The sequence below is a fragment of the Gallus gallus genome, chromosome 6 (genome assembly GCF_016699485.2).
Source record: "Gallus gallus isolate bGalGal1 chromosome 6, bGalGal1.mat.broiler.GRCg7b, whole genome shotgun sequence".
NCBI lineage: Eukaryota > Metazoa > Chordata > Aves > Galliformes > Phasianidae > Gallus > Gallus gallus.
In genome coordinates this window covers 17,533,186-17,558,890 of record NC_052537.1, presented here as the reverse complement: position 1 = coordinate 17,558,890, position 25,705 = coordinate 17,533,186, and the positions used below count along the sequence as shown (strand labels likewise).

Here is a 25,705-nt window from a genome sequence, read left to right as displayed (position 1 = left end):
GGATAACAGCAGCACTATTCCAATTCTGATGCGAAGGTCTCCTGTTAAGTAATAATTCAGAATTTCTCCTTCAGAGGATCACCACGCAGCTGTAACTATTACTGCTAAGGCTGCTTGCAAGAGGCCAAGAAGGGAGCAACCCCAGCTGCACCCCACCTGGAATCTCTAATTGCAGCAGTGGAGTGGCCTTGCTGGGGGTAAGCAGGTTCAGCTGGAGGAGGGGTGGGAAGCGTGAGAGCAGCCTTATTCTGACGTTTCAGGGACAACAAAGGCTCTAATTTCTTCTCTTTATTATTCTGAGGCTAAATACCCAGATAACTGAACAGTTAAATCCACAATCTAAGTAATGTCTGTGCCTGTGACTCAGCAGCCACAGGAAGGGGCTTCCCAGGAATTTGCTTCAGCTTAAACAAATGTGGCAGCTGGTTTGATGATGCCACTTTTGGTGAGGAGGATGAGAGGGAATGGATGGAGGGACAAAGTTAGAAAGAACAAGGAGCAAAAACCTCTGTAGCTATTACAGCACGGTTCCCCCATCCAGAAAGGAACATGGTGTTTCTCTATCACACCGTTGCTTGGATGTAGGCTTGGAAACCCCCTGTAGGCTGTTGCTGCATGCCTGCTGTGGAGGAACTCCGTACCTCCATGCCTGCTGCTGGCAGCTTCCCGTTGTGTCAGAACTGGTGTTGGCTCCATGCCTCCCTCACCATCCTGGCTGGTCCTCTGTGTGTGAGGGATGGCACTGCTGGGGAGTGCAGCACTTCATTTTGGAGCTGACACCAGGGGCGTTAGCTGAGATGAGCGGTACTGCCGTGACCCAAAGCACCCCAGTCCCTATGATGCAGCCATAGTCCCACTACTGGAATCCAGCTGGAACCTCCACGGAAACCTCCCTCCTCAAGTGAATTATGTTTGGGAACTTTGCACTGATGTGAGAACCTCCCATGGGCTGCCTACAGGCATCAGGAGTGCTGCTGAAGGTGGGCAAGCCCTGCTGTGCAGTGCTCCTTATGGCTTTGATCCCCAAACAGGCACTGCTAGGAGCAGACACCCACAGAGCATGGGCTCAGTGCATCACTCCAGGCTGGGGAATGCAGCTCGGTGCTTCTCAGGGTCCCACTCTCTCTGGGCCATTCTCCTCCACACACCCACACCTGCTGCTTGCACAGCTGCTTCCCAGGCCTGGCCAAATGGGCACAGCAAGAGCCACGAATTGATTGAAGGAAGGAGAACTCTGCCCTCTGTGCTGAGGGAGTCTGTGATCCTGGAGGAGAGCTTCTCGGGGCTGATAAGATAGCTGTAAATAGCTGTACTGGGGAAAGGGAGGCACTGCCATATCCTCAAGAGGATCAACGAAGGGCATATGGACAACCAGGGAGGGGCCCATAGGCAGATCCTGTCCGTGGTGAGCAAGTGGCTGGCACTGGGCTGTGCCCAGGCTCCCACACAAGCCAAAGGGAAGGCTTGCTGGCACACAGGTACAAGGAAACTCCCTCATCCCTTGCTCTTTGTACACTGCCATTTAATGGCAGGATGAGTCAAAACGTTGGAGCCTTCAAGGAGCCATCCTGGACGCTTTCCTCCCACAGCCGCTGTGATTTCACACTTGCCTGCAGAGGGAGACGGCTCCCCCTTATTAGCCAAATTTTGTTGACACAGTTTGGTGCCATCACCTTCCCAGACTGGAAAAACCAGCTGAGGGGCTGACGTGGTCGCTGTGGGCTGAGGACAGGCTCTCCTGTTGGGATGCTGACACGGAGGACACACCAGGACCCTCCTGCGTACAAAGCACTGGGACTGATTAGCAGTACCTCACGAGCTGCTTGCAAATCCTGCTGTGCTCCTTCACACCTGCCTGTCCCCAGCCCAGAGCCTGACCCTGGAAACACTCATTTGCAGACCCAGGGTGCCTACAAGCAAGTCCTGCTGGGCTCGCAGGACCACCTGCCCCAGCACAGGGCAGGTTCCCCATAGGGCTGGATAAATTCAAAAAGCCTCAAAAGTGTTTTCCCTGTGCCTGCCTGCCCACAGAGCCCTGGCAGGGGTTTGTGGGCATAGGTGAGACTGCCAGCACTCCAGCTGGGCTCCCTGTGAACCAGCAGCAGTGGGTGAAGGCAGCACAGGCCTCAGCTTTGGAGAAGTATTGAGTCATGTCCTACTTCTCCTCGAGGAGGGAAAAAAATGGTGGGGAGGATTTGTTGCCTGCTTGGTGCCCCTGTGTATGGCAGCCAAGAAAAACCACATCCAGAGAGGAGGAATCAGGGCTGCCTGATGGACAGAGCTCATCCCATCCCTTTCGCAGCACAGGTTTTGGCCCTGCCTGTGTATGTGACAGGCTGCTCATTATTGGTAATTGAACTTAATAACCAGCTGAAAGCAGTGTTATACTTTCCCTCTGTATCCAGCACTGAAGGATTAATGTGGAGAAACGCAAACAGAGAAAGCTGTGCCTTTAGCAGGAACACAGGAGGGTTAAGGAAGTTAGGAATAAAGCTGAAAAGCTAGAGGAGTCCTCATCTTTGACAGATAAATCCAAATACCTGCAAAGAACCAATCCATGACTCAAAGAACATTCTGAATGGCCACTGCCCGCTCATGAGATCCTTGTGCAGGGGTTTGTGCTTTACTTCATTAAAAGTAGCTTTCTCACTGAGTTATTGAAATGTCTTTTCATGTGCATATTTCAACTCCCTGGCTGAACATGCTTCCTGACTGCTGTACATTTGGAGGTGACAGCAGTCATGAAGAGCTTAAGGACATGGCTGGTAGCAGACAACGTGCTGGTGGTACCATATTTTTATTTTACTGCCTTGAATCTCTTTCTGAACCTGCAAACAGCAAGAAGGCAGCATTGCTAACAAGCTGGAAAATGATCTTCAGGCTTTTGTAAAACTGCACAGGTTCCTTGGGCCGTAAGATTCTCCCTACTCTTTCACTTACAAGCAAAACAGGGTGCAGGTCTCCAGCCCCCACCAGGCCCTGGTGGCCCTGTTGATGACAACAAAGCCACCACATCACAGCCTACAGCCATGCTGCAGAACTAGCACCAATATATTCCTCCCCCCCGCGCCCCCCAAAGAAAAAAACCCACCAACCTTGAAATTTAAACTTGGAGGCAGAAAGGTGCCATGTAGCCAGTAGTTCCACTACCCAAGCACACTCCCTATTTGTTATAGTAGCTCACCTTGCTCTCATCTCCCCCACTGGGAACAATTGCATTCCATGTCCTCATCTCAAAGCCACGTAGGTGTTGCTTTGTAGCAGCCCAATGGGTCACCAAGCCCACCACTGCCTACAACCAGCCTTGGGTACCCCAGGAGCTGTCAGAAATTTCAGGAAGAAGAGCAGCAGCTCATAGCCGCAGCCTGTTCTCACTCACCCTAGACAGGAATCATGTCTGAAACCTCTACTGCAGCCCTACTGCACACTGAGAGCTGGGGAGGGAAGGCAGCACTGCCAAGTGTCAGAGAAGCACCGAGTCAGAGCTGGGCACTGCCCCAACCCCAGGCACCCCAGGAGCCCAGCCAAACCGCTGCTCACCAAATTACGCACTGTGCTGCACCTCACCTGGAATGAGAAACACACATAAAAGCGGACAGAAGCAGAGCTTGGAAATGCCAGCAAGGGCAGACGTGGCAGTGAGGTTACTCTCCAGCTTATGGCATCTCTGCAGAGATCTCAGCATAGGGCATCACCAGCAGGGCTGTGAGCCAGCGCTGCGGGAAGGTTGTGCAACTGCAGCCAGGTGTGGGTTTGCCTCAGAGCCCAGGGTGAGTAAAACACGTGAGTATCACTCCACACCACATCCCTGGTGGGGACAAGAGCGTGTCTGCTCATGTTGAAATGAGAGGGACATTTTCTTCAGAAAGAGTAGAGCTGGTTACCTCAATGAACAGCCTGTGTATGGCCCATTGCCTGTGTGCAGCTCCCCGAGCTACTGGCTGATCTTCCCGTGGCCCAGGCACACGCATCTGCTACAAATTCTTCTTCTCCTACAGGTTTGGGGGTTCCACACGTGTGGCTGTGTTACAGGTGGAGCGGAGAAGGCAGCCTGAGAGCTGTGAGAAGGCCAAGATAAGTTGCTGACAGCTGTCTGTAGGGGACCAGAGGTACGTGGAGGAGTGGCAGTGGTGACAAAAAGGGAAAATACAAGGCTCAGAGACTTGCATTAAACCAAGACCAGAGCACTGCTACATGGAGGAAAGAATATAACTTTATTTAAAAAAAATAATAATTTAGCTCAAACACGAAAAAGATTGCCAAGGGTTGACAGAAGCAGGAAGAACGATATTTACCCACAGAACTTTAAACAGACCAATTTTGTTCTCTTGAACAATACTTCCAGTGCCCTTCCCTGCCCACAGCTCTGCTCAGGTCCTCACCTGCATGAAGGAATCCTGGCTCTCGGGGGCTCCTGGTAACAAGCCAGAGGAGAAACAGAACCAGCCTAAAACCAAATGCTATTCCTACCTCCAGAGTTACCACAGAGATGCAGAAAGAGAGAAGAGCAACACCAATCTAAACCAACGCGCAATAAGAAGGGAACAGCTCATGCTCCTCCCTGGAAGTCTCCCTACCCACGCCCCACTCCCAGCGTCCTGGCCAAGTACTTCCACCCATGCCTGAATTCACATCCCCGCCCACCAGTGCAGTACACAGAGGCGTGCACATCGGCCTTCGCAATAGTCCTCCCTCCCCCCGGCTCTTCTCATCCAGACCAGTGCATCTCTCGCCTCCCGCTGTGCCTGCGTGCCGTACATTTCTTGGCACGGCAGCAGCTCATTTCACAGTGAAGGGATGTGCCCTAGAACACACGGAGCCACTATTGCAATTTCTTCTGTTCTGTGAAGTGGCCTTTCACACAGTTGCCATTCTGGTAGACAGGGCTGGCCGCCTTCCTCCTGCACCACACCACAGACTTGTAGAGGACAAATCCCACGCTGGCCAGACACAGCAGGAGGAGAGCCAAGATGTCCAGGCAGAAGTACTCGTACAAGGAGAGGTCGTAGACAGCAGGGCGGAGGTACGGTGCCCCGTCATGACGGAGGATGTACTCCAGCCAATACACTGTCCTGTTGAGAGCGTGCATTGGTGTGTCCAGGTGGAGAGCAGAGATGAGCTTAGCTGCTTTTCTGTAGCTGCAAGGGAAGAAGACGAGAAATTATTGTTCTGATGGGGGCTTCAGAGCTGAGAAGTGGCCTGATCCATCCAGTCGTGCCTTCAGTATGCAGGGTCAGAGGCACGTTTCCTCCATGATTTTCTTCGTATTTGCTGTGAAAGCCACTCTGATGGCAGAGAGCATGTTGCATGTTAGCAAGGCACCCTCAGTTCAAGTCCATCGGTAGGAGGGCTGTTCAGTGGCTGCAGGCAGATCATGGCTGTCTGAGGGCATCCTGTGCCAGTATACCTCATCTAGTACCAGTCACGTCTGGTGACCAGCCAAATCCTTCAGCCTGCCATCTGCTAACACCTTAGCTACTTATTCTGAGGTCAGTAGTAGAGGGCTCCTAACAACTGTTTTAAAAAATAATAAGAATAAGCTCTTGGATGCCACTTTAACCACTGTTTGCATCTGTCATATTAGGAAGTGGGGGCACTGTATCACAGTGCTGCAGCAGATCTCAGAAAGGCACCAGCCTCTGCACATAACCAGCACCAAGGATGAGCTTGATGCACCTGAATGCCTTACCTGGGGTCAGTGATAACCGTGACAACAGCCTGGTAAAGCTCCTCTTCTGTCACACTCTTCCAGTCCATGAGGATACCCATGCCCTTCGCCTGCACTCTGGTCATGATGTCAAATTGATCCCCATAGAATGGGAACCCCACCACTGGCACACCGTGATAAATGGCCTCAAATATTCCATTCATCCCACAGTGGCTGACAAAGGCTTTCACATTGGGATGGCCTGCAGGCAGAGAAACAGCAGCAGGTCAGTGCCTTCTGCACCGAAACAGGGCTATTGGTGGCTTCCTCAAGACACACAGTTTGTGTGTGCTTAGTGAAAGCCAAGCGTGCTGAGCAGAGAGATTGAACATTAATCTTGGCAGTCCAAAACTTGCTGGACAGAGCCAAGAGGAGGTGGGAGATACAGGCTGAAATGCAGCTTCAAAACAGGTGTTAGATGAAGATCGTGTTATTTACAGACGATACACGGAAAAAGTGAGAGATTTTGACCTATACAGGTGCTGTTTTCCTTGTACATCTTGCTGTAGTTCGGACTAAACCTCCAGGGACATTGCTAGTGGTGCATGCACATGCACACACACACACACATACACACAGCCTTGCCTTACCTAGCAGGTCATTTTGGGGCAGCCAGTCCATCATCAGCGTGTTCTCACCCAGGTTTCTTGGCTTCTGTCCAAAATATCTGTAGGGTGAGATCAAGAACAAGATGGGAAAAGAAAGACACGCACGCAATTACCAATTTAATCAGATCAAGGGAGGGAAAAGGAAACCGTGATTTTCATCCAACTCGAGTTAAAAGGAGTTTAACTCTTAAAAGGAGTTTAACCTCACCTCCACACCACCCGCTGCGGGAGGCGGGCGAACGCACCAGCCATCTTCTCCACCAGGTCACTGGGAAGAGCTCGGATCCCAATGCCGAAGGAGACGACAACAACACCTGCATCTGCTGCTTCCACCCAGAGACGCAGATCCTGTGGGTAAAACACACACAGACACCTGGAAATCTTGCTGGAGAAAGGCTGCTCCCCCCTGCTGCCTCTGCCAGCAGAGAACAGCCTATGGAAAAGATGAAGCCAAATCCATCTCTTTTTAACTGAGGGAAGCAAGGGAACTAGGAGAGATCAGCCAGTACAACTGCTGTGAAGCAAATAAAGCATTCCCCTTTACGCTGAGCTGGGCATCTCTCACTACAGATTCTGTCTGCCTTCGGGTTCCCCATGTACCAGCTCACCATTAGAAGCATTTTAGGGAAGTTACTCAGAATGCCTTTGGATATGAAGGATATGTCTTGAAGTAGACAGACAAAAAACACATTGTCTAAGAATACGAAGGGCAAAAAGAACACAAAAACTTATCTTTTAAGGAGAAAATACAGTGATTAAACCAGAATATTTTCCTAGTAGTAACCTATAATGTTGAGTATCATAGGTGTATAGGAGTTACAAAGCACATTTTAGCGTTACTCTCCGAGGATGTTTGCCCCTCCTCAGGTACTTCAGGGACTTGAGCCTTCCTCTGTAGAAGAGCCCTGAACCCTCCTGCAGCCAAGAATCATAATGATTTCAATAAGGGGTTTTGGTTTCCCACTTCTCTTGAATCCCATGTTTCCTTTTGAGCAATACAACTGCTAGAACTGTTAGGGAAGAGGAAGTACTAGCTTGGCTTTGCTGGATAGCACTTCAATGACTCAGAGGCAGAGGATTACACTATTCATTATAGTTAGGCCTTCATATCTGGCTTTCAGAAATAGTACTGAAGTTGCCAAGGGAAGTATGGTTGACCACCAAAGATTCTTAACTCTCAAATACATATCTTAATTCCACAGTGCCCTAATTAAAGGAACTCTCTACCATGATGTTTCAGATGAAGAAATAAATCCTTTAATTACATAACTCAGCTCCTGCAGAGATGGGAAATTCCGTAAGCTACACCTAGACCTACCGAGGGCCTCTCTTCTATTGCCATCCCATAACCTGGGCACCAACTTGCCCACCTGCCTGCTGCCATGTCAGCTGCTACATACCACCGGGCTCCGGACCTATCTCTATCACTCTTCCCTTGGGTGCCCTGGGCTCTGGAAGCCATGAAGCACATGAGTAATGCCACAGCAAACAACTCCCTTCTTTATAAGGCAGGCGTGTATGCATCCAGATTGGACCAAGCTAGCGTTTTGCAAGATCTGCAAGGCAGTCACTCTGACACAGCTTTTGGAGCATCCTACATGAATTGCATTACCTGCACGCTGTGTCACACGGGAAAGGATAATATGCAGCTATACTTATTTGGGGGATTTCTGATTCAAAACACCTCATCTCACTTCTTCCTTTTAACTGTAAAAAGGGAATCCACAGTCACAGCTAAAGCTGCCATCAGAGATCTTCACAGGCATTTAATCAGGTGAAACTTGAATCTTATCTCTATTTCAGTCTATCTGTTGGGACAGCAGGACAACCCAACTTCCTCAGCATTATTATCCAAGCCTATTTCCCCACACTGTTTGTAAAAGTGGTAAAGCAATGTGAGGAATGGGAGACAGGTCCTGCTCCATTCCAATGCTGTCTTTATTTGGAGGCTTTATGGGCTTGTCCTTCTTAACTTATTACTGGGGATAGAGAGGTACAGATCAGGGAAAGCCTCTGGGACATCTGGGGAGTTTTCCTCAGGGCTGGCACTTATGAAAGAGAGAACAATATATCTTGGTTTTGTATACTTTGGGACTCCACAGTGAATTTGATGAGAAAATAAACACAGCTTTCCCCTATTTGTTCTTAAGGCTACATGCTTGTAGGAAGAAATACCCTGTGAGAAACTGGATTAAGGAAGAAATTCTGGATTAATTTAAGGTAGTGATGAAGCAATGAAGACTGATTGCTCTTCCTACTTCCTCTTAAAATGTAGGAACAATTTACTTGTGAACTACTCCCAGAGACAACACTGCCATTACAGGATACATCATTTTACACTGACAACGTAGCTGACTCCTACTTCGGGGCAGACAGCTTAACTCTGTACCCTTCCTGCAGACCAACAGTTCTCAGTGCTCCCAGTCTCCTTACTGCACGCTGGCACCAAAACAGCCTCACAGCACTTACACAGCTCTACAGAAGATTTGCACCAAGTATCTCCCCAGGTTAATATGCAACCATGGCTCAAAGCTTTCCTGCACTTACCACTGGAAGAGGCTTTGCAGGCTCAGCAAGGATGCCTCCTGTGAAAATGACATGGGGGAGTGTTGGCCGGGGAAAGTCCAGCACCACATCATTACAGAGGAAGAAGAGGCTTGATCCATGGACAAGGTCTAGCATGGATATCTTGGGCTCCACCCCATGCTTCTCCATGAGATGTTCAAACTTGGGCAGGATGACCAGCTTTGTGGCCACACGAGTGATCATGTAGACCAGGAGATTCCAAGTCCTACCAAAGAAGCTCATCCTGTCAGTCATCAGGGAGTTGAACTCAGGGACGTAGGCAATAGGGGAAGTGGCACCAATCTCTGCTGGAAACCAGAAGCCAGTGGAGATCACAGCATATTTGACGTTGAGGATGTGAGCCAGGATAAAGCCGCACATCTCATTGGGATCCACCAGCAGCAGGTCAAAGTGCTCCTGCCGCAGTTTCTGCAGGAGGGTAGAGTTTCCCAGCACGAGGTCACAGTTTTCCAGGTACTTCTCCAAAAAGGAGAACATCTCCAGAGAGGTCATCTTCCCTTGGAAGACACGCTTGATCTTCTCCTGCACCCACGCATCTGCGCTCTGTGTGCTGAAGATGCCCCAGTAGCTCTGCACGCGGAAGGCGGGCAGGTGGGCTTCCACATCCCGAGCCTCGTGGAGCAGCAGCACGGGGTCATGGCCCCGCTCAGTCAGTGCCTCTGCCACGCGCATGAAGACTCTCAAGTGGCTGTCAAAGACGATGGTGGGCATGATCAGCACCTTGGCACAGCGGCACGGCTCCAGGCTGAATGCAGCCACTACGAAGAGAAGAGCAGCAGGGCACGGTAATACCTTCATCTTCTTTACTGCAAGGAGAGACACGTGCCATTTATACAGTGTGAAAGGCTCAGCCACACGCTTGCACAGCTAACAACTGAGACTGCAGCTGCAATCCAGAAGCTCATAAGGTGGGAGAGGGGAGCAGTGAGGAGTTCTCTAAAGGGAGGAGAAGGGAAAGAAAGCACAGAACCAACAAAAATGTCAGATACTAGGGTGTAGGAGGTGCATTTTCCAGAAATTCAGAGCCTCTTCTGCACTGGTCTGCTACTCAGGCCCAAGAACATGTGGGTTGACTGCAGAGAGCAGCAATCAGAGGTGCCCTGCTGGGTCACAGCACCAGCTGGGGCACCTGCTGCTCCATCCCTGGTAATCGCTACAGGACCAGCACCGCTGGATTTCACTTCTATTTCTGCCTGCCTCTGAGCCCTCGGTGGCCATGCACGCTCCCTGGGAGGCATGCAGAGCCCAGCCAGGCAGCACGCTCTGCCTTTAGCATTGCAAACCACCATGCTTGGTGCAGAAAGGGCAGGAGAGAGCCCACACCTCAGCAAGACTGAGGGAGAAACCTCAACCTCAGGGAGTGCAGGATGGGTCTGGGTGGAGAGCTGCCCCCTCCTCAGTGATGGATCAGCTGTGGGTGATCAGTGGAAAGGCCTGGAAAGGTGAAGCAGGTGCTGGGATATCCATGCAGTGAGAGAGAGCAACCCCAGAAAGCAGTCCCAGAGACAATGTGCAACACCCAGGGCACACTGACACCCCTTAGTCACACTCCTACAGCTGTCACCCCGTTCCCAGTTTAGTGAAACACACAGCGTTTCTCTTGTGTAAGGGGTGTTGCTACATCACTGGAAGCAAATGCGCCTCACCCACACCTCATATTATTTTGGGAGAAGAATTACATGATAATTATTTGGGAACAGTCAGAAGCAGAGCCATGTCCTGGGGACCCAGTTCAGACTTGCTGGGAAAGGAGGTGGGGAAGGAGTTACAGAGGGAACAACCCTAAGTGGATGTAGGACAGCCCCAAAGGGGCTACAGGGATGTGGTGAAGCAAGATATGAACCAAGAGAAGCACTACAACAAAAGCATCCCATCCCTCTGCCAGCAGGTGCAGGCTGGCCAAAGCCAGCAGCATGGCTGCAGGTCCTGGGGCACCTTTCTGCACTGCCCGTGCCCAGAGAGGCACCTGCAGGCACTGGTGCAGCTCAGCCCTCCAGCTGCACGGGCACAACTCCCACAGCCACCACTGGGCTGAGAGCAAATGGTCTTCAACAAGAAACCACCAAACTGTGGGGCACTGGAGCGTGATCCTGCTGGGGGTGGATTCTCTGCTTCTGTGGTCTGGAAGTGTTGAGCTATGGGCTGAATACTGTGAGAAATAACAATGAAAGAAAAGGAAAATGTTTGCGAGGAGGCAAAATACACCCTTCTCTTTGCATGATAAACGCTCAGCAAAACCACACAAGCAGCACAGTTATCACTAAGGGCCCAGGATGCCTCCACCGAGGCTGACATTAGCCCTGTGCACTATGTTTGATAGGGAAGGACTTGGACATTAATGAAATATATTATCAGTGTAACTGAAGCAACCAACAGCCACAGCTCTAAAGACAGATGATTCTCTTTTGGGTGATTTGTGTTGGGCTGAAGCACTAAAACCTTCAGCAGCTAGCAGTCCAGACAGATGCCCACAAAGAGAGGGTGACGAGCAAAGACCCCACAGCCAGAAAATTGTGCTGTACGCCTCTCCTTCCCCTCCAGTATTTTGTATTGCCTGGTTCCTGCCTGGGACTGGGAAATCCAAATGCATAGGGCTCTATTATTTCCTCCTCTGCTTTCCAGCCTCCACCTCGCTCTTGCCCACAGTATGAAGTATTTTTCCCTGTAACTTCTCAGGAATTAACAAAGTGCCAACAGGCATCTTCACCTGTGTGCTCTAAACTCCTAGAAGAGGAAAACAAAGTTTGCCCCCTCTGCTGGGTGTAATCCAGAGAAAACAGCACTGTCTGCTACCACCATGCCAATGGCAGCCACTCAGTTGAGGCTAATGGATGGAAACACAAGTCCCATGCAGGCAGGTGGCTCAGAGCAGCACAGCTGCTGCACGACAGCATTGTGTTACCGGTGGGAGCTGCCCTGGGGAATCTGTGGTGAAAACCTAGAAGATGCAGTGCTGAAGAGGGAGAATCACACCAGCAACCGAGCTAACAGAGCAACCGATGCCTTGCACCACTTACACAACAGCATCAGAAGTGCTCTGCTCATTCTCCTCCACGTAGGACAGAGTGACACAGTCCTGAATCACGTTAGAACTTTTAGGACCTGGGGCCATCTCCAACAGCATTCCTGGGTCATCGAGGTGGTACAGAGGAAGCTGCGAGGGCATGGTGGGGATCTGTGAGCCAGCAGCATGTTGGCAGCCTGTAGCTCACAACAGGGAACCTCAGCACCAAACGGAACAGATGATCCTTAACAACCAGGGGGATAAATTAAAGTCTGTGTGTTGGTTGGTCAGGGCATCTGAAAGCACACAGCTCCAAGAACTCAGGCTACCCGGTGGTGCCCAACACCACGCCTTTGCTTTCCCTCTGACCATACACTAATCCCGTCCATCTGGTGGGATTGGTTCTCCCACTCCATATGTACAGGCTTCCCAAGTGCCTCCTAGCAGGGTCTGCTCTGAAGCATTGCATGCTGCGCCAGCAGGCTTACAAGAAGGCTCCCCTTTCGTTTGCAACGTGGTTGCAAGACATAGAAGCAGCTGAGATGAGGCTCTTTGAAAGCATCAGGGATGGCCAGCCAGAGCAGTTCCCAAACATTCACGTGAGCCACAAATCTTAGGAGGGCATATAACAGCTCCGTGCATGCTTTGGGCTAAAAGCGGGTTGTAGGATGCTCAGGTTGAACAGGTTCCCAAGGTTGCAGAGGGAAGCAGAGGGACAGGAGAGCAGAGAGCTTCAGAGGAGAGGTCAGACGGATGGGAGGGAGGAGTGAGAGCCTTCCCAGCACTGCTCTGTCATTTCGGCTCCTTGCTGCAGAGGAGCACCACATTAAAAGGAAGGAGTCATTAAGCATCCCAGGAGGTTGTGCAACCTGTGTAGGAAGCACCTGGGACTGATAAAGCCCTGCCAGACGAGTCGGGCCACGTTTAGCAGAATTACAGAGGTAGAGAAGCTGGAGATAAGACTCATCTTCTGTAAAATCATTGACGCCTTCACGTTAAATAAATAAATAAATAAATAAAAATAAAAAAAAAATAAAAAAGCACACTCAAATAGCCTACTTGGCTCTGAGGATGCAACAGGGGTGGAATGGAACCTAGCCGAGCTGCCACCAACAAGGGCTGGACTGGAGGAGGAGGAAGGAAGGGAGGAAAGGTGCCCCTGAGACGCGATGCCCGAGAGAAAGATGCAGTAAGTAGCACTAAGGCTTAAGCGTCAAGGTACCCAGGCTCCGATCCGCACAGCGAGGCGGGCGCCCGGCTCGTGCCCTGCAGCAGCAGCCTCGTGAAGGCGGAGGGGCTCCCGCAGCACCCCATCCCTCCCGCCGCAAGCGGAGCGCTCGGACACCCACGGCACGGCACCCCTTCCCCCGAGACTCTCCTCCCGCAGCCTCCCCGGCCCAGCACCCACCTGCACAGAGCCGCGGCCCGAGCGGCTGAGCGAAGGCAAGAGAGCGACCAGCACCCGCCCGCCTTCCCCTTTCATGCCGGCCGGCGGAGGGCGCGGGCGGGGCGGCCCCAACCCCAACCCCAGCCCCCGGGCTGCTCCGCTCCGCCACGCCCCGGCCCCGCCAGGTTGGGTGGGAGGAGCGCCGGGAGGGCCGCCCCCGCGGCCGAGGGTGGGCAGAGGCGGCGTGCGGGGAAGGGGCAGCGCGGGGGTTCTGCGGCCGCACGGGCACGCGGGGCCAGGAGCCCTCCCCGGGCTGGGACGCGAGCAGTGCGGTGGCTGTGCAGCAGGGCTCCCGTCCCGGCACCGCACGCCCCAGGGGAGACCGTCCTGTCTGTCCTGTTCGGCGTTAATCGCGGCTCCACCGAAGCTGAAACACCTCGTGGGAAGCGGGTTAACCCCGGGACGGCGGCAGAGCAGAGATGTAGGCTGAGCCTGCCCTGCAGCTGCCAGAGGCAGTCTCTCCTTAGGAGTGCCACAAAGCACCGCTCAGTGCAGAGCTCCCCTCCAGTAGGGCCCGTGACATTCTGCGTGCGCTGCTGAGACCGCGGGCGGCGTTACACCGCCTCCTCCTACAGCACGTTCGAGATGGAGGGCAGCGGCTCCACCAAGGCAGACATCATTACGGACTGACTGACGGATGGCAGTAATCACAGCGTGCCAACCAGCGCGGCACTTTTGTTCTCCCAGCTTCCCCTGGAGGTGCAGCACGAGGGGAAAAGCAGCACTGCAGCACAAGACCTCCAGCAGGCCCTGCTCTTCAGGGCGTTCCCTTACCCTGCGCAGGCTGTCACAGAGCAGGAAGGCATCAAAGGGAACACCAATTAGACCTTTAATAGGTAACCACGTTTTCCAGCTGCGCCTGTTGTTTCATACTGCCACAAGTCGGTGCTACCTAGCTTACATGGCTAAACACCCTAAGGTTGATCTGGCAGCAGCACCGGAGGAGAGCTGGTGCAAGGGATCTCAAGCAGTCTCAGCTTGTCTTGACATCAGTAAACAACCTTCTATCTTCTGTCCTCTCCAAGCTTGCTGCAGCAGCACCCACAAGGCAGCTGCACAGGCACCAGTCCTTTCTGCAGGCCTGTTAGAGCCAGCTGAGCACCCGACTCCAGCCACAACAACTGGGTGCAAACAGATGCAGCCAGCCTTGGTGCTGCAGCTCTGGGACACAGCACCCAACCCCTCCCACACCCCACACCAAACGCACACAGATTACAAAGGCAGCGATCTTTATTTTCGGAGACACTTGAGTGCCCACACATAAAATACCCCCAAGCACAACGGTTTTTAAAAAGTTTCTTTCAACAGTTACAAAGTGAGTTTTCAAAGAGAGGGCAAATGACAAACTAAAATGATAAACTATAATAAGCAAGGTTTTGTTCACATTCCTAGCACAGGTAAAAACTCTTCCCACCTTCCTTTGGCCTCCAATGTTGAATGCTGTGCGATAGCTGTGCCCCCCCACCACCCCCCCCCTCCGGCCCCTCTGCACAGCTGCTTAGGATCCAGCAACCAGCCCAGTTGTGCAAGCCCAAGGGGAAGTCCTGAAAATGCTCATGGAAACAAGTTGCAGCATCCGCACATGGGGTTGGCTCATCAGTTGCAAGCAATGCTGAATTATGAGACGTTGCTTTGCACACAACCGTGGCTTCCTGCAGCAACAGGGTTCTCCTCACCGGCAACCCCCTGGGAGGGCATGGAAACAGCCTCTGGGGGGGCAGTGGTGTCATGGCATGGGGTGAGGAGATCTCACAGCCTACTGCCTTCTTTTCCCACAGATGTTCTACACCGTTCAACCCACACTGGCTCTGTGCTCAGCGTACTGCTCCATAGGCTAGAATTAACTTAATCTACCTAATGGAGGGAAAGGGAGACCTCTCAACAGCAGCAAGCCTTCAGACCATCTCAGTTGCTTATGAAATCTCACTTTCTGCTGTAATTACTGAACTTGAGACTCCACTCACACTACACAACTTGTGGTGCAACACAGCACCAAACTATATGCAACAAGGTGATGGGAAACTGGCATTTTGCTTCTTCAGATGTACTTTACAAGTAGAAAAAAGCTGAAAGAGAGCAAGTGATTTAACCCAAGGCAATTTAAGGCATTAATGTTACATTCATCTCATCTATGATCAATCTGTGTGGCACATTGCTGAGTAAGCACAAACTGGCACATTATATGCTCAGGGAGAACAGTGGTGCCATGCTGCAGTCATAGCTTCTGGGGAGAAAAACACCCAAATCACAGCAAAAAAGCAGAGCTGGGTTACAAAAAGCTATAAATAAACAAACAAAAAAAACCCCTCACTTTCTCCTCTTCCTTAAGCATTCCCGCTGAGCCAAAGACACTTCTTCCAACATGACAGCAGAAACTGTTGACTGCATGGAGGCTGTCTCCACTCCCTGGCTACATTCCCAATGTAAGCCTTACCAAAAGTGCCACAGTAATACAGTAAAGACCTTGGCCAACTTGTAACTCCAAGCCACGTGATTTCTCAGCTACTGAGATGAATTTGCTCTCCTTCTTTAACTACTCTGGCCAGTACCCTCAATAGGAATTGAGGGAAGAGGAAGGTAAGAGTTTATTGCAGTGTGAAGCAACCAGAAAATAAAAACCCGGACACACTGCAACTGTGAATTTGAAATGTCAGATATGGGTGGAGATTACAGCCACAGTGTTCAAATGGGCTGTTGCTCTTAGTGTAACCAGCCAAAGGCAAGTCACAGTACTTGCAGCTTCACAGGTATCCAAGTTAAACTAGCTGAAAAAGAAACAGTGGGTTAGGTTAGAGGGAAATAAATTCTCCCTTTTATTAGATGACAGGAAACTAGAACAAAAAAAAAAAGAATTACTTAAGTCTTTTAAAATAAGACTAGAAAATTTAAGTCTTGGAGGTCACCCTAGTGGTGTTTAACACCAGCTCAAGGATGGTTTCATATCAGGGGCCTAAACCAATATTAGATAGAAATGAAGGAGGGAATCGTCCAACCATTCTCCCACACCCCCATGCTGAAGCTGCCTGCCCCGCAGGGGTCTGTGGAAGGCTGCATTCCAGGACGGTTTCATGTCCATAAAATCCACGTGCCCAATCAAGTGATTCTGGTGAGCAGACGGTTCACAGATTTTCAAGGAAACATTCTCATTCACTTTCAAACTTGATTGAATTTACTTGGGTTGATATAGTGCCCCCACAGTAGCTGCCTCGTTTTTTCTTAGTCTTCTCATGGCGAAAAGATTTGCCCTTAGTGAATTTCAGGATGTTGTTAGCCTTCTCACCCCAGTCACCAGCTGCTCCTTTCTGTGAGGGATGAACAGGGAGAGGAAGAAGAAATTCATGTCAATATCCAAGAGAGTTGAAGCAACACTTTGCCCTTCATCCCATCCAGTAAGTGCCAGTACAGGAATACTGGAGCTGACAATACCCTCCTGAGCTCCTCCAACCAGCACTCATGTACAAGTGCTCGTGTGCCTCCTAACAGCACCTCCTGGTGGAAGAAGTTCCCATCACATGATTGCCCAAAAACCTGCTCAAGACCTATATTCACACAGGTCAAGTGTTAGCACTCTGAGCACCACCTCACCATACCTTTGCATCAAATGAGTTATCAGCAACACGAGCGTCCACCTCAATTTCTTCTTCTCTTACACGTCGGAACGGAGAAGATGCCTGTCAAAAAGAATGAGACATTAAGCACGTACTAGCACACATCTTCCCTTAGGGACAGCCTCCTTCCCTCTTTGTCCCTGCACGGGTCACCTAAAACCTTAACAATCTCTCAGATCCATTATATTTTCCATTCTTCAGATCAGGTAGCACAGGGATGCTGCCATGCAAGCACATCCAATCAGCTTTTGCCAGAACAACATTATGGGCATTAACTAGGGTTCTCCAGACAAGATTCAAGTGCTTGAGGCAGGGGCAAAAATAAGTAAATTGCTACGGCTCAAGCCTAAAGGAAAAAGAAATCCCACAGAAGAATCCTATTATTTTAGCAGGCAAAGATGCCTCTCCTGCCAATCAGCTTGCTCTCACTCACCCGTTTCACTTTTGGAACCGTATGCGGTGTTTTAGGTTTGTTCTTCGCCTTTTTATTGTCTGGTGTCTCTGACTCCTGAACATCTTCTCTCTTCTGTTTCTTCTTGGCTAAGCCTGTTAGATGCAGAATAGTACAACTTCAAGTAACTGCAATGCGGGAAAAGACAGCGGCACCTCTCCCCCAAAATGCATTCTTGAGACGCATCAATCTCTACATTATCCTACCAAAAAAAGCCAAAACCAAAAACAGGCACCAATAGCTACCCCAAGCAGCAAGGATTTTGCTATCCTATCTATCCAAATGGGTGAACATAAATTTATGTAACTGAGTACATTAATGATTTAGTGAATTTGAGAAAGTTCTGTCAATTAAAATCTGCCAATTCTTGGAGCTGCACAGTACATACTTGAGCACACCTCCAGTTCACTGTAAGCATTTTCCCTCCTGTATATACAAAAAGACTGTGCACTGGGGCTACACCTGTGGTGATCCATTCACAATACAGATGGGGGTTCTCCAGCAGTCTGCTTAGCTGTTACTAATAACTAATAAACGCACAGACAGCAGCTAACAACAACTATACAGGAGTTTCATGTCATCATAAATTCCATTGCCATGAGATACATAATGTAGACAAAAAGGAAGAATCAAAAAACGGTTCTTCCCTCTCTGTATTGCACCAGGTGATATAACATGACACAGAAAGTAGACTGAATACCATTTAAGAAAGGCTTCCAGAGATATTTAGCTCTGTAACATATTGACTGACAGTCCCACTTTCCAGACTGTAGGCAGTACCTCCATTTGCTTTTCCTTTCTCCTCTTCAGAGCTGCTTTCACTGCTGCTACTGCTGTCACCAGCTGGCTTAGACTTCTGGTTCTTGGCTGCTGGCGTGGATGATTTTGCTTTCTCAGTGGAGGCAGCAGTCTGAGAAGTGTTTTGTGCTCCTTTCCCAGAACTTTTGGGCTTCTCATCCTCTTCGCTGGAACTATCAGAAGAGCTACTACTGCTAGATGCAGCTGCTTTCTTCCCTACGGTTGCTTTTGCTGTCCCTGTAGATTTGCTGGCTGGTTTCACAGCTGGTTTCTTTTCTTCCTCACTGCTTGAGCTCTCAGAGTCAGAACTGCTTGCTTTGGGCGCCGGGGTTGGTTTGGACACTGGCTTACTCGTTTTGCCAGCTAATTTAGCTGGAGGGGTTTTCTTCTTCTCCTCCTCAGAGCTGCTGGAGCTATCTGAATCAGAGCTACTTTCTGCTTTCTTTGCAGTAGCTTGTGGCTTCTTTGCTGCAGGGGTTGCTGTTTTAGCTGCAGGCTTCACAGGCATCTTCTTGTGAGAGCTATCAGAATCTAGAATGGAAATAAGAATTCAAGACTCAGCCCTATTCCTTCAACATCAAGTTAACAAAACCAGTGCCGTCACAGTAGGCTTCTTTAATTGATTGAAACAACACTGCAGTGGGCAATCCCTATTCAACCACAACCTCACACCCTGGCTGGAAACATGGATTTACACAAGTGCAACATGCATACGCTAATTCTTATTTCTCTTATCCCAATACCTGAGCTGTCTGAGGAGGAGCTGGAGTCCTTCTTTGCTTGTCCAGGCTTGGCAGCTGCTTTTGCTGGTTTAGTAGTATTCTTTATCACAGGTTGCTTAGTTGAGGGCTTACTCCCTCCCTTCTCATCTTCAGAGCTAGAATCTGAACAAAAGTAGTACATTCCTTCAGTTAATAACCTTTTCTTGGGAAAAGTGAACACTAATAGAAATTTAAGCTATTTATTAATGCGTGCACAAAGAAGCAGATAAATATTTGTTAAATAGAACTTATAGATTTAATATATATTATTATATATAACTTACAATAATAATAAGGAACTGGAGAAAAAGAAATTACAAATAACACCAAAAACAAACTCAAGGAAAAGAAACATTAAGAAAATAAGCAGTAAAGATCAAGGAACAGGCAAAAAATTAAGAAGGGAGGAACAGTGAAGAAGCAACAGGGCGGGAGCTGTTTTCTACTTTCTATGTCAAACGTGCTTAGAAACGCTCCACTAATGAGACTGGAGATTTCTGTGTACAATTACACCTTTCTGACAGTAACCTGGAATACTACGTCTGATCTATTCCAACCCCTCTGAACACCTTCACAACAGTAAACAAATCACTGTTCATTTCTGAAGAACTAGACAACAGAAAACACAGGTCTCCTAGCACTTTTAAAGGATCACACAGCCCAGTGCGAGCTGTCTGCAGACAGACAGGCTGCTATCACCCACAATCCTACTGCAGCATTAGAGATGTTGAGATAAATCAGGAGACCTTTAAACACGAGGAGAAAAATGTGGTATGCTGGGCTGCATTAGAAAGCAACTTGAGAATTTATGGTCAGAATTAAGCTTGGCACTGTGATAGTAATTTTTTCTTTTATATTTTATTCTCAACATTTCTCCCAAAGCCCACAGCAGGATAACACAAAGTGAAAAGCTTAAGATACGGACGCTCACAAGACTAACCATGAGCCTTCCTGGGGAAGCGTGACGCTCCCACCCTTCCCACCTGGCAACATGGTCTCACTGGTGTGCCTCATGATCAGGACATGCTCTGCACAGCAGGCTCTCTCTCAATTTCACCACTCGTGGAGACTGCAGAAATTTTAAGCTCCCAAACTAAAGGTTTTTCACAGATACACCACGGCAAACCAACGTAGCCAGCAAAAACATCAACAGAAAACAAGATGATTACTCGAATTACCTGAGTCACTGTCTGAGCTGGATTCAGCCTTCTTTGCAGTCACAGCTTTGTTTTTTGGGGTAACGACTGTTTTAGCTGCTGCTGCTTTGCCTGCAAGAGCAAGTCTAAAATTAATACACGTTGCATCCACACAAAACCTTTGTCTTGAGGTCCAAACCTTTCCAGAAAGCTCCCTGTTCAGCATACTAGTAATTCAGCCAGCAGTCTAGAAGCCAAGCAAGGACCTGGCCAGTTCCAGCCGTGGGCCTGGCTCATCCGAGTGAAACAAGATCCCTATGACTTTTCAAAGCAACTTGTGTAAATAATCCAACCTGCACAGTCACATACAGAGGTTATGCACCGTGTTCTATATGAGATAGCTTCAAATTACTCAGAAATTTCCAGAGAGGCAAATAGTAACATAGATCTGTCATACGCCTTCTTCATGGAAACCGAACGACTGCCATAACACTGAGTACACCACATAACATTTCTTTTGAAGCCTCCTCTGCTCGCAACATACCCATTCCTCCCTTTGGAGGCATCTGTTCTTCCTCATCACTACTGTCTGAAGAGTCACTGCTGTCAGCCTTTTTCACTGGAGCCTTGGCAAGGACTTTCTTTGTCTGCACAGCTTGAGGAGGTGGTACAGCACTGTACTGACCTGGAGAGAAACAGCATTCAGATGCCCATATAACACAAGCAGCATGTCTAAGATGTTATAGTTAGAATAAATCACTTCTGCTACTTGGTTCCACTTACTCCTCTCCTATACATACAAAGACATCACCATATAATTTGAAATGTTACACTTACTCCACTGCTACCCACTGCCTCTACTGTAAGTTTAGCTACCCTCTAAGGGAATACTAAGAGCACTACAGTTTATTGAACAGAGACTCATTCACTCCATCAGCTGGAACACAACTTAACAGCCCCGGATACTCCAAGGAAAAATTATAACAGTTTAAAAAATGCAGTTACAAGATAACCAAATTACAGGCTAATTAATTCCCAAATCCTGACAGACAGGAAACCTTAAAAGGGCATCTGAACAGTGGATATGCAGACAAGTAAGCAGAGTCAGAATCTCCCCCACTTTCCATCCCTTGCTGAGACAAGGCTGAATTTTAAGCTTAGCCCCAAAAGCACAAATGGAAGAAGCTGCTATATTTCTGGTTCATGAAACCAGCATCACTTAGAAGTTTGTGTGCAGCAAGATTTGCCTATGGCTATCAGCTGTTAAGTCCTGCTGTCCTACAAGAAGTACTCTCTCACATACAAGCAACAGTATTTAGCATTTACCAGACTTCGGCTTTTTTTTTGCAGGGGGCTTTTCATCATCTGAACTGTCAGAAGAGTCTTCGCTACTTGAACTTTCCTTGGCAGGTTTGGTTTTCCCTGGACACGACTGTGCAGCTACAGGTTTGGGCACAGCTTTCTTGGGAACAGCCTTAACATGAAAAGAAATACACATTAAAAAAATACATACTATGGAAAAACTTGGGTGGACAGTTGGATGCAAATCTCTATGTCTCGCTGAAGAGGCAGCAAATTTTGAACACAAAGGAAGAAAAATTAATGAAGATGCTCAAACGCACGTTCCAGGAAACACACGAGCATCATGGTCTTCCCCAACACACTGCTGTTCTTTTCTGCTGCATAAATCCTTAACTGGGAGCTCGTCTGGCTGAAGAGCACAGCTAGCTAAGCACAGACAATTCATTCAAAAATAAACATACAAGGGAGACTACAATATGGTTAAGACATAAGGAGACATTTTCCTGTAGAAGTAGCAGAGGAAAGTCAGGGCACGGACAGGACATGTTAGGTCATGTCCTGCTAGGAATGTTACACACAGGGTGGTGAGGACCTGGCACAGACTGCTCAGAGAAACTGCGGATACCCCATTCCTGAAGGTGTTCGAGGCCAGGTTGGATGGGATCCTGGGCAGCCTGATCTGGTGGTGGCAACTGGCCCACGGTATGAGGCCTGGAGCTCGATGATCCCTTGGGTCCCTTCAAACCTAAGCCCTTCTATGATTCTACGGCATAATGCCACCATAAAAAAGAAATAGCTGCTTAAGAGCCATAAATACTTTACTCAGCTTCCATGCAGTCTGTGCCCTACTCTATCTGTTTCACAGTCCCTGAAAGACAGAGATACATCCAGTCTTACTACATTACCACAGCATTTCAAAATTCTTTCCAAGTCCAGTTTACCTTTTTTGGTGCAGCCTTTTTCTCATCAGAATCTTCACTACTGCTGCTACTGCTGCTGCTGCTGCTTGGTGCTTTCCCATTGACCACTTTGGTGGTTGCTTGAGCAGCTTTATTTCCTTTGGGGACAAGTGAAAAGCAATACTAGAAAATACGCTCTGAGAAATCAGGAGTCATTACATTCAGCATAAAGTAACAGACAGAAAAACACAGGAAAAGATAAGGAACCATTATGGTAAGTACTGCAAACTTTTTATTTTTGCTCTTCTTCAAGCTTAGGGATGGTTTTCAGTAAGATGTCCACTCTAACTTATTAATAGTTCCATGACCAAAGACTAAATACTGTCAACTTTCTCCAGCTCTGCAATTTATGGGAAGACACTGATAAAAGCACTACATAAGCAACTAAGGCTGCTGACTCAGCTACTTATGCAAATAATACAGCCTTTATGACTTGACATTTCATTTACAATCAGTTCTACGCATGCTCCATGTTGGAAGTAAGACTGCTCTAGAATAGAAATAGCAAACACAGTAGATTTGCAGACTATGTTAACACGTATGCCTCACTCCTCTAGCTTTTTGTGCACGCAGACTCACAATACGCAATCAAGGAGATACCTGCTTTAGGTGTTGCTGGCTTTGGTGGCTGTTTCTTTGGTGCCTCCTCATCTGAGCTGCTTGAGTCAGAGCTGGAGCTCTCTGCTTTCTTTTGAGGCTGGATTTTGGTTACAGCAGGCTTTGCTGCAGGTTTTGTGCCTTTCTAAATGAAAGGAAGAAAACTGAGTAGTCCTTGTAGCACAGAAAAGAAACAGAGGCTAATAAGTGATTCTATGATTCTAAGTGGGACACATACAGGAAGCTTAAATGGCTAGAAACCTCACAGCCTAACAGCTGGTGTTTGAAAATCTCTGAATAACGGTTTTGCTTCCAGTTTTGCTCTGGGAAGCCTCACAGAAGTACATAGGATACATTCTTTACTCTTCAGTCTCCAGTTCTTCCCTTTCAAAAGGAGGGAGATCTCGGACTAACACTGGGTTCTCTTCTCTCTGCGGATCGGGCCAGTTCAAAGACTGAAAACATTGATGAGGCAACCCTGGTTTGCCTCTTCAAGTGCAACACTGTTTTTCCTGCCTCTGCTTCTCAAGACCACTGGAGTAGTGAAAAAGGAAAAGAGAAAATTCTCTATTTATACACATGTATAAGCTGTAAATAATCTTTCTCTTTAAAAAAAGAAGCAAGCAGACAGTCTTGGGAAAAGAGCCAGGGGTAGACATGGATGTGAAACAAATAGCTGCTAGACACGAGAGGAATTTTTCAGAGGATCCCTCTAAGTGGTACACAGTCCATTACAGAAACATCTTATTACAGTGCATCTCCAGAAGTCCAGGTGCTTTGCAGTTCGTGAAAAGCAAGCTGAGTTTCAAGGAGAATTTTGCTGGTTAAATTTGCTATCATTCATCATTGTCTAGCATGTAGTAAAGAGGCAAGAAAAGAAAGCTGACCTTTGCTGGTTTCTCCTCCTCCTCCTCCGAGTCCGAATCATCACTAGAGTCCTCGCTGCTGCTCTTTGCCTTCTTGCTTGGAAGAACTGCTTTTGGCTTTGTTACAGCTGTTGCTTTAGTTACAAGTAAGGGAAAAATATGTTGATCACACTTTCCACATACGTATATCCTGCATTAGTATTATATCATGTTAAAATGACCTATTAAAGTCAGTAAACTACGTTTGAAGATTGTAACATTGATCCAGGCTTCTGTTTGCCATTCATAGAGCAGTACAAGAATTCAAAACAGTTCTAGATTCATTCAGCCCTTATTACTCACATATTTAAGAGCAGACTTATCAGCAACAACACCCCACCTAAGAAGCGCTCCCACAAACTGAGAGAACATTGAAATTGCTGTCGATGTCGCATACTTTCCAGTTTCAACAGTAAACCACAACAGACTTCCAAAGAGAACCACTGCAATGCTGTGCTACAGATTTTAACTTATACCTGGATAAGGAGCTCATGCTTACCAGGAACGAAAATGTATCATGAACAGAAATGGGAAGCGCAGGCAGTAGAGCTGCCAGGGAGAAGACTGAGGGATTAAGTGCATCCTCAATAAGTTTGCAGGTGACACCAAGGTGGGAGGAAGTGTTGATTTGCCTGAGGGTAGAAAGGCCCTACATAGAGATCTGGATGGGTTGGATCAATGTGTTGAGGCCAGTTGCATGAGCTTCAAAAAACCAAGCAACAGGTCCTGAGCAGTGATTGCAAGAACCCCATACGTGGCTACAGGTTTGGGGCAGAGTGGCTGGCAAGCTCCATGGAGGAAAAGGACCTGGGGGCGTTGGCTGACACTTGGCTGAACTACAAATGGTATCCTAACTCGTACCAGAAACGACACAGTCATCAGGACTAGGGAGATCTCTCAGGCAAAAGTGATGACAGGATGAGAGAAAATGGCCTCAAGTTGTGCCACGGGGTTTCAGGTTGGATATTAAGGTGAAACTTCTTCTCAGAAAGAGTGGCAGTGCACTGGCACAGCCTGCCCAGAGAGGTGGTGGAGTCACTGTCCCTGGGGGTGTTCAAGAAACACGGAGATGTGGCACTGAGGGGCATGGTTGGTGGACACAGTGGGATGGGTTGATAGAGTAGATGATCTTAGTGGTCTCTCCCAGCCTTTGTGATTCTACAGTTCTAAGACCAGAGCACAAACCTGCTCTCTGACAGCAGCAGAATCACTTCACCCGAGCCACAGGCACCACGTCGTACCCAGAGCAGGGCCACGTTGCCACCCAAACGCAGCCCCTCTCCCCCTCACCTGGCTTCTTGGCAGGCGGGGCCGCGTCCTCCTCCTCGCTGGAGCTCTCACTGCTGCTCGAGGCAGCTGTGCGCTTTGCCTGAGGCCCGTTGGGCACGAGCTTCCTTTTCCTGGCGGCAGGAGACCTACAGGGAGACAGACGGACGGAGCTCCGGGGAACAGCCCCGAGTAAACGCCCCCCCCCCCCGCCACCCGGGCAGCACTCACTTCACCCAGTAGCTGAAGATGTCCAGCAGCGAGGCGGCGTTGGGGTCCTGCTCCTTCTGCAGGGACACGCGGACACGCGTTAGCCACAAGCACAGGGCACACGCGCCACATGGCGCTCCCCGCTCCCCTCACCCGCCCCAGCCCCGCTCACCGCCGCCGCCTCCTTGGCGAAGGCACGCGCGGCGCCCTCGAAGCGGTTCTCGCGCAGGAAGGCGAGCACGAAGGGGAAGAGGTCGCTGGGCACCGCTCGCCGCTCCGCCATGCTGCGCCGCCACGTGCCGCCTGCACGCACGCGCACCAAGGCGGTGACGTCATGACGTACGTACGTACGTCCGTGCG

The 25,705-nt window shown here is 49.1% G+C and overlaps 2 protein-coding genes across 4 annotated transcripts; both read right to left on the bottom strand.

Annotated features, from left to right (window-relative positions):
• Nucleotides 1-4,195: 4,195 nt before the first annotated feature.
• Nucleotides 4,196-13,405, bottom strand: UGT8L (UDP glycosyltransferase 8). 2 transcript variants are annotated; one of them, XM_426504.8, is made up of 6 exons: nt 13,314-13,405; nt 8,863-9,707; nt 6,524-6,663; nt 6,298-6,374; nt 5,690-5,909; nt 4,196-5,138 (listed from the first exon to the last, which is right to left on the bottom strand). In XM_426504.8, the coding sequence occupies exons 2-6, from the start codon at nt 9,697-9,699 to the stop codon at nt 4,823-4,825; spliced, it is 1,590 nt and encodes a 529-aa protein (XP_426504.2). In that variant the 5' UTR covers nt 9,700-9,707; nt 13,314-13,405; the 3' UTR covers nt 4,196-4,822. The 2 variants fall into 2 exon arrangements, with proteins under 2 accessions (XP_426504.2, XP_046799028.1); XM_046943072.1 differs by having other exon boundaries at nt 8,863-9,702.
• Nucleotides 13,406-14,564: 1,159 nt separating this feature from the next.
• On the bottom strand, nt 14,565-25,641 carry NOLC1 (nucleolar and coiled-body phosphoprotein 1). Of its 2 annotated transcripts, none has more exons than XM_421630.8 (14): nt 25,518-25,641; nt 25,367-25,422; nt 25,160-25,284; nt 23,852-23,970; nt 22,968-23,109; nt 22,350-22,465; nt 21,433-21,580; nt 20,651-20,791; nt 20,149-20,238; nt 18,953-19,093; nt 18,192-18,740; nt 17,394-17,506; nt 16,943-17,023; nt 14,565-16,654 (listed from the first exon to the last, which is right to left on the bottom strand). In XM_421630.8, exons 1-14 carry the CDS (start codon nt 25,626-25,628, stop codon nt 16,496-16,498), a joined length of 2,091 nt encoding a protein of 696 aa, XP_421630.5. In that variant the 5' UTR covers nt 25,629-25,641; the 3' UTR covers nt 14,565-16,495. The 2 variants fall into 2 exon arrangements, with proteins under 2 accessions (XP_421630.5, XP_004942151.2); XM_004942094.5 differs by having other exon boundaries at nt 23,852-23,964.
• Between the last annotated feature and the right edge of the window lie 64 nt (nt 25,642-25,705).